This window comes from Littorina saxatilis, linkage group LG8 (genome assembly GCF_037325665.1).
Source record: "Littorina saxatilis isolate snail1 linkage group LG8, US_GU_Lsax_2.0, whole genome shotgun sequence".
In the NCBI taxonomy this organism is placed as follows: domain Eukaryota; kingdom Metazoa; phylum Mollusca; class Gastropoda; order Littorinimorpha; family Littorinidae; genus Littorina; species Littorina saxatilis.
In genome coordinates this window covers 36718596-36727698 of record NC_090252.1, presented here as the reverse complement: position 1 = coordinate 36727698, position 9103 = coordinate 36718596, and the positions used below count along the sequence as shown (strand labels likewise).

Sequence of the window (9103 nt, the reverse complement as noted above, 5' to 3'; positions counted from 1 at the left end):
TTCAAAGCGTGCTATTCTTTCAACGAATTTCTTCCTTTTGACCGTATTTTCCACACAAACAAAATAAAACTATAATAGTTTTTGAATCAAAAAATGAAAAGGAATAGACACATGCTCATTTTGTAATTCTTGGTCCAAAAAAAAAAGGAACATGACTATTTAACGGTTTTCTTTAAGTTTAAGCAAATTTTCTAATCTATCACAACAAAACCAGACATAAGGAATACCATGATGTTCTTTCTGTTATTCAAATTCCGATTAAAAAAAAAAAGGAAATAACACAACTATAACATTGTAAGAAAAACAAACAATAGTACCCAAGATGTATTTTAACTGGAGCAACCATCAGTAAGACTCATCCGGAACTCAGGTCAACATGAGTTCGGCTCATTCTCTCCCTGACAGGATGCCTTGGGTTTCCTTGCAAGGAAACCGATTGTTTTTAACATATTTAGAGCTTTTTGTAATGTATTATTGATATAAGCAGATTCGCGATCGTCGATAATGATTTTTCATGGTGTTTTGTAATTTTTAAATGACAAAGGAATTGATATGTAAGACAGTTTCAAGCGAGCTATTTTTCGCGGCGGTATTTACTGTGCAAACAACTCTAAAAATGGCAAAAGTGTCACGTGATAATAAACCATTTGGTTTCGGCGCTCACTGGAGCAGACAATTTTTTCTGTAACCAGTTGACAGTGATGAAACCATATATTACGGTCTCCTTCCGGCAGCAGTCCCAAAATGTCGACTTGTTTTGACCTTAGAACGATGTCTTTATCAGAACAGAACGGAGATCACTGTCGAAGTCGGCCAATCTGCAATCATTTTCGTCTCGCGAACACTGATCTCAAATTTAGATCAGTGCTCGCGAAAAACATATGGGAGATAACTCTGTATTTTTGTTTTGATAGATTCGCGTAGGACTGTAGCGTCCGGTCAGAGAGACAAGTGGCAATAGCCGTGGAGCGATGCTTATCAGAATGTAGTAAGACTGTGCTGTTGATATGATTGGCATTTTCTTGAACTCAAATCATCACGCCAGGGAATAGCCGGAAATGCACAACGGCGCGCACAGCCTTCACTCAGCGACAGATCTTAATTGACAGCAACATTAGGTGTCTCAAGGTTGAGTCTTCTTATTTGGTATAACAAAGACTTAATTGACTGATTCTTGTTTATGTGAGCGCATGAGACATTAGCCGTGTACAACATAGCAACCATTTAGTTTGTAAATGCAGATTTACCAATTTATAGTTACTTAAACACTGGTTGTGTCTTTGCCACGATCAACTTTTCACTGTATATGGCCGTTTCTACACACTGAAACAGTTTAAGAGAACAAGATTGACAACCAGAACTTCAATATGCTCTCTCTCAAAATACTACTTTTTGTTCGTGTAAATGGAGGAGAAGATAAGCAGAATCGATGTAGTAGATCAGATGTTTAATTTTTCAGACAACGGTTCAGCCACGCGAAGACGAAAGTATCACAACGGTTCTGAAATGCCATGGACAACGGTTCTGGGTAGCTGACAAGGAAGACTCGGTAGTTGATCGAATCATAAGAACCGCGTAATGTTGAGTAAGTAAGGTATTTAATGTTTCGATACACAAACGGCAGGGACTGAAATGTGGACTGAGTTTGATTTCAGATGGATTATATGTCTGACAAGATTTCTACTAAGTGGGTTGACAGTTTTGTTGAGTATGAAACTCCATCAAAACTGGGACCACCTTAGCTGTCTTCCAGTAACTTTTGCAGCTTTCCTCACGTCATACCATGCATCATAACGTTGTTTTAGGATGAACCCGCACCTCTCTTGCCTTCCTTGCATTGTTTGTGTGTCTTGTTTGTTGCTCGTCTAAATGCACACGTAATTTTCTTGATGGCCCAGGTCAACGAAAGTATCCGATCCATACATTTGTCCAGCTCCATGTAAACCAGCACATATCATCAATAATTAGTCATTGGTATCCAGACACTTTTAGATTGTCTTTTCAATTTGAAAGAGTAATCATGCTGCTGATGACATACATGTTCTTCGATTTCTGCAAATCAGGCTTACCCAAACGTTTGAACTTCTTCAATACTTCTTTCTGCAACTGATGGTTTGTGCTGCCTGTTGTAGGTCCAAACGAACTATTTGCTTCTGTACAGAGCTGTCCCTGGAGCTTTCAGCGTGATATATCATGTCAGCAAGAATGTTGACCTCAAGGTTGTTTCTCGGAACCAATTCAACAAGTGTCGGGTGGTCCTCGCAACCAAACAAATCAACGTCACCACTGTCAACGGCCAGGCTTGGGTTGATTCGCTTACCATCAAAACATATTATATTAATCTGGGTTTAGTTCTTTGCAATAGCTTTCAGTGTATCATCAAGAACACCGGGGCGTACATGTTTTTGTTGTGTGAGGGAAGAACTTTCAAGGCATTTTGCTGATTGCACAGCAAATTGTATCGATCTTTTTCAGCATCAGCCTTGAAGAAGTTGTCCTGCACTTTTTGACCCCCCCCCCCCCCCCGACCCCCCTATTAACTTCAGTGAACGTCCATGAAAAAGACAAAAACCAGTCATCCAAAACCGCTTTACTTCCGTGCCTTAACTACCGTCTACTGTACTTTTTGTTACACAATCTGATCACATCCATACAGAAAACTTAAAACAGATATTGTTGATCAAAAACGTTCCTTCTGAAATCTTTTGATGAAATTGTACCCATGCAATGTGTTAAGTATCCAAAGAATTTAATGCATTCAGCAACAGATGAGGCACGTGATTTTAGCAATCTTGTCTTCCATTTCTTCACTTGTGCTGGGTTCTGGTTGCTCAGCAGACCGTTCAAAGATGAAATGATCCTGAAGACTGACTTCACAATGACTTTCAAATGAACATGAAAGTGTTTGGACATCTTCTAGTTTAATTATCTGCAGCTTGTCATCATCAACTGTTATTGGCAATCCCTTGTCATTGATGTCATTTGGTATAAGATTGAATGACCTTGTAAAATAACAGATTCTGTGTGTATTTGTAGCACTCAGTACTGCAGCTTCTCCTCGAAGTGTTCAGTTTGAAAGATTACTTTTCTGGAAAAATCTTTTACACACACACACAAATGCACACATACACTACCGTCATCGTCTCGATTCCGAGTCTATGTTAAAGGTGGTCGTCTACATTTTTGCTTTTTCTCTCAATAAGTTTATGGTTAGATTTCAATAAATAGTTATGTCAGATGATAAATGAACCATGGGGAAAAAAGTAATAGAAAAAAAACCGTAAAAAAAGTTTTTCTTTTTGGGTAGTGTGACTCTGTCACGATCTAGTGACATGGATCAAGAAAGTGTCACTCGGTGGGGTGCCTTCTCTTGGTCAATTGCGATAGAAAGCGCCTGTGCTTTCTGTCAACGGTTGTGGGTTTTGCTGACAGCGCAAAACGAACACGGGTATTTTGTGTTGCACGGATTTCACGGGGGTGATTTCTGCTGTCGAGGCAGAATTGTCGATAACTGAACTGGGGTATGTGACAGGGTTAGTCACGTGATTTCGTCAAGGTTGTCTGTCTGAGACATGTTAACTGGACACTCGAAAACTCAGCGCTGGGGAGAACGGTCGGTGTCTTATATTTCCTGCTAGTTTGATGGACTTCATCGCTTTGAGTTCTGCATTGATATTCAACGCGCCGCTCTGCATATGTACAGGAGGGCTTCAGGAAAACTTCAGTTTGAGACCACTTTCTCTCCGTTCACATGCGGTCTGACGTTGACGGGTCGTCAAATTCTCTTCGCTGTGCGGGAAGGTAATTTCACCGCATAAAGTATTCAGCAAGAGGGTGAATGGGATATCGCTGTTGACGAACAGGTGCCATTCAAAGGAGGAAGCGGTTTTCGCTTCAATGAGAGAGCTACCTACATAGGCTTTTGAGGTAATAAATCATTATTTAACGCTGTTGACGAGTCTGTGTTTGTGGAATGAAATACTCTCTGTTGTTCTTTCCAGGTTAGCGCATAATTTGCTCTTTGTGACGCTAAAATACTAATCTGTATATGGTTTTTGCAGATATGGAGAGAAGGAAGGAAAATAGCTGATTTGTTGTTGTAAAAGTCCGTTTGTGCAGGCCCACGTGCTCGATGAAATATGTCAGGGTGACATGTTTAAAGGTGGGGTGTGAGGGGTAGCATGTCTAGTGCACCGAGGCTTTTTGTTGCAGCCTTTCTTCATTTCTACCTGCTACCGTTGCTGGCTGTTTTCTGCTGCCTATCTGCGGGACGCTGTTAATCTGCGGGATAACGATCGATTTATTTGAATTGTGTATTGTGTACGTGTTTGTAGTTCCATTGTGCCTTGACCCTTGATAGCAAATCTATCATGACAAGAAAGGTGGACTAGGCCAGTGGACTCAAAATAAAGTGGGATCGGTCTTGGGAGCTGTAACTAAACTCCTCAACTTAAATTTCATGTGTGGCGTTGATCTGATATTGCAGTTGACAACGAACGATTTAGTTGAATTGTGTATCGTGTACATGATTGTGTTTCCATTTATTTTTAAATGTGTATTGTTGCCGTTATTAAGATTATTATATTTAAGATTGATTGTAAGGCGCTTATGTGTATTGTTGCTGTTATTAAGATTATTATATGCAAGATGAACTGTAAGGCGCTTAGAACTATTTTAGGATTTGCGCCCAATAAATACCCTTATTATTATTATACGCTCGCATGAAGTTAAATGTTACTCATAAGCTAAAACTAACCTCAATCAAGAACATTTTCCAAACACAACCTTTTTGAAAAGCCACCAGATTCACTGTGGGACGGGTGTGCACACTGGTGTGCATTTCCGGCGATTCCCCTGGTGTGGTCATACAATAGCGAAGAGCCCTATGGTGGAGGAGGATGCTTGTTGAAATCGACTGAACTGTAGACAACTGGTTCCTCTTCAGACTTCTTGGGAGCTGGCTTCCCAGATTCAGGGGGCTGTGCAAATTCCACAGATGTGTAGATAAGGCCTTCAGGTGTCACCATTTGTCCAGAGCTTTGTTCCACCTAAAATACGAAAACAAAAAAGCTACACTTTGAGAAGTAATTTCAGATGCATAAGTAATGACTTACTATCATTCAGCTTGAAGCATGTACTGTAATTAAACTTCTCATTTGGTGGCGTTCAAAAAAGTTCAAATGAAAAAGTACACGGACTCCTAATAAATTAGAAGTACGATATTTCACACAGAAGATCGGTTTTCAATTTTACAACCTGGAATGCCACAAAAACGCAAACTGTACCATACCTTGGACAGCAGAGAGATACGGAGACAGAGACAGAGAACTGACCTTTGCCTCAGCACCTTTGCCTTGTGCGATGTCTTCAACATTGCGATTAACGCGAGCTGCACATATGAATGTTGGAGATAAATTATGTACATCCATAATATGTCTGTTAAGGATATTATATAAATACAAGTTTGACAATGCAGTGTCTATATCTGCCCTCAAAATCTCTTTTTTTCCAAATTACAAGTGTCCGCAAAGTCAAAGAATTCTTCACAGACATTGTTATCTAACACTTGAAGCTGTTTCACCTGCATTATTTCAGTGTCCTCAAGCAAAACAATGTGTGCATGTCTTGAATAGTATCCTACTTTTTGTTCACCTTCCTTTTCGTGAGGTAATTTATTTTTTTGTGAATCCTCCAGACACTCACCAGCTTCATTTATCTTGTGTTTCTTTTTCTTGTCCTTTTTGGGTTTGCCTGCCAACTTAGCACCAGTCTTGAGTTTTGCACCTGCAACTGGCGCTTGCGTTTTTTTGGTCTTGTCCACCTCAGCATACATATTGGCAGGTTGTCTACCATTAGCCTCTGTTTCTGGGGCTGCAGCTCCCTGATTAGACTTCATGGTTTTGTCGACCTGAGTGTACACATCAGCATGTTGCCCACCATTTGCCTCTGGGGCTAAAGCTCCGTGACTAGACGTTTTTGTTTTGTCGATCTGAGCGTACAAGGCCATCGGAGTACAAGACAGTGGTCTTAATGGTGGCTCTGGATCCGCATTAGGAAGACCAGGCTCTTCCATTCTATGGAAGCTGTTCCGGCCTGAGCCATGTTTTGGCCTACCAGCTGCCAAACCAAACAAATGTGTGATTAGGTGTCAAGGTGGCTCCATGACTGCCTCCTGTCTGTATTATCTGTTGTATTGTATGGGGAGATTTATATAGCGCTTGACGTTCTCTAAGCGCTTTACATATTAATTTCTGCCGTGTGAGATGGAATTTTGTACACAATATATCACGCATTCACATCGGCCAGCAAACCTCAAGACTATTGGGGCGATCATTCACCTTTCACTGCCTTTATTCCAAGTCACACGGGTATTTGGTGGACATTTTTATCTATGCCAATACAATTTTGCCAGGAAAGACCCTTTTGTCAATCGTGGGATCTTTAACGTGCACACCCAAATGTAGTGTACACGAAGGGACCTCGGTTTTTCGTCTCATCCGAAAGACTAGCACTTGAACCCACCATCTAGGTAAGGAAAGGGGGAGAGAAAATTGCAAACGCCCTGACCCAGGGTTGAACTCGCAACCTCTCGCTTCCGAGGCAAGTGCGTTTACCACTCGGCCACCCAGACCAGTCGGTTTTAATCACGTCAGGCACATTACAGGTACTAGTTATACTTAGGCGTGCGAAGCAATTGAGCAATCATGTAGTGGTTTTGTTAATATGTTTTGGAGGTCAACATGTCAGCTGTAGACTGTGAGCAAGAGTTGTTACAACTAACGAGACAATACCATAATGGCCGGCTTATTTTACTGCTAACATTTAATTTGTTGAAAAGCAACGTCTGTTGTGCATTGCATTTCCCTTTTCTGCTGACATTGCCAATAGTGTTTTACCTGTTTACTATGAACAGAACACACTGGCTAATAAATGCAAATGTTAATGCATTTCCTGTAGCTGACCTGCTGTGCTCCTTAGCAGGACCTGTAAGACGAGCAACATGAAAACAAACTATGTTCATAACAGAAAGACCTGGCACAGAGCAGAACAAAAAGACGGACGTACTGGTTCTATTGTTAATGCATACAGACACGCACGCAGACACTATGGGCTGAAAGGGCACAGCAAGTCAACACGCATTTATCGTTTCATGTCAAAGGATAACTTATATCATTCAGCCGATAAACTGTTTACTTACGATCAGGCACACAAGACACAACAATAACGAGCTTTATGTTCAGTCATTTTGAGCCAGGACTCTTCTTGAAAGAGAGGCCGTTTTGGAAGAATTCAAAAGCTTGTCATGAGAAACTTTTACTGGAGTACGATTTTATTGCCTCGATTTTTCTGCAAAACATGATACATTGTGCGTGGGTTGACTGTCTGTGCCCTTATAACCTTCGCGATGCTTCGTGGGTCGTAGACAACCCAGAGCCTCACTAAAATGTCTGTATCTCTGAAACTGTTATGAGTATTTGATTCAGACTTCACGTATTCCTCAAACCCCATAGGATCCTCCCATCGACACATTCCTGAAGGGTTAACTTTGTAAAGCAACCACTAAACAATGACGTAATTTAAACTGGGCAGTCCGGATGATGTCGTGGACATGAAAGGAGGAGTCAACGATGTTTATCCCTAGTAACATGGCGTGGGTCGTGTACGACCCATACTCTGCACAGATGCCGAAAAGAGTTTAGTACACTCTTTGACTGCAATTTATGTCCCTTATATGGTCAAAGGCGTCATTGTTAATGTTACATAAGGTACAAGGTGGAATACAACTTCAACAAATAGTAAATACCGGCTAAACCATGCTCTAACTTTCTGAGCATGCGCTTTAGAGAGCTAATTAAACCAATGTGTAATTATCTGAGCATGCGCACTTTTTGTCAAAACTCGTCAAAATTCACTTTACATTTTATTTTAGCTGCGCAGGAATCTTCAATGATCTAAGTGTAGAAACCAAAATGGACACAAAACAACAGGAGATTTTTCACTGGTTCCAACCAAGATTTCCAATCCCACCACATGAGACTCTTCCTTCACCATCTGTATTCGTTGTCATGGTCTTGGAGAAAAATGATATTTCTTACGTTTGCAGCTAAAATGTACACAACAAACACAACTTGAACGTTAAAGTTATATTGTCTGCGTCGATCAAAGTGCACATTCTCCCTGTGTCATAAAAACAGGCTGACAGCGACGAGTGATGGTAATGTTGCACAATGAAGAGAATCCTAAACAGCTAGGCACTTACTTTCTATATCCTTATCTGCATGTGTTGCAAGATCAGTTCTTTATACTTTACACCAGGTTCACCGCATACTTTCATCAGTTGTGAACGACAAACTGAAACTTCGCTCAACACAAACTCGTTTTGTCACTGAAGAGAGCGACATTGGCATTGGTGACGTCAAATGTTTCCTTTAAACAGTATTTTATTCGTAAACAGACACATGATAATATAACAACATCATTAAGAAGGAGCACAACAAGTTTAAAACTTATGGTAAGTGCTCACATAAACATTCCTGAAATTTCATGGCGGATTATGATCAATGCGACACATTTTTGGAAAAAAGAGATGAGACAAAAAACAAAAAAAACAAAAATATATATAAAAAAAAAAAGGAAAAAAAAGGAAAAAAAAAGAAAAGGAGAATAACAGCAAGGAAAACTTAGTTTGAATTATCGAACACAATCTGTGTCAATACCGAAAACGAACACAAATACAAAACGAGAACGAAAGACACAACAAAATATAAAACAAGTCGCGTAAGGCGAAAATACAATATTTAGTCAAGTAGCTGCCATTTTTCAGCAAGACCGTATACTCGTAGCATCGTCAGTCCACCGCTCATGGCAAAGGCAGTGAAATTGACAAGAAGAGCGGGGTAGTAGTTGCGCTAAGAAGGATAGCACGCTTTTCTGTACCTCTCTTTGTTTTAACTTTCTGAGCGTGTTTTTAATCCAAACATATCATATCTATATGTTTTTGGAATCAGGAACCGACAAGGAATAAGATGAAAGTGTTTTTAAATTGATTTGGACAATTTAATTTTGATAATAATTTTTATATATTTAATTTTCAGAGCTTGTT

The 9103-nt window shown here is 40.1% G+C and overlaps 1 protein-coding gene across 1 annotated transcript in view; it reads right to left on the bottom strand.

Moving 5' to 3' along the window:
* Nucleotides 1-4862: 4862 nt before the first annotated feature.
* The window catches only part of LOC138972297 (uncharacterized), a 40218-nt gene continuing 35977 nt past the window's right edge, over nt 4863-9103 (bottom strand). Inside the window, exons 4-5 of the mRNA XM_070344993.1 lie at nt 5334-5389; nt 4863-5048 (exon numbers count right to left, since the gene is read on the bottom strand). Coding sequence (XP_070201094.1) covers nt 4884-5048; nt 5334-5389 — 221 coding nt within the window. The 3' untranslated portion in view covers nt 4863-4883. The remainder of the gene's footprint in view (nt 5049-5333; nt 5390-9103) is intronic.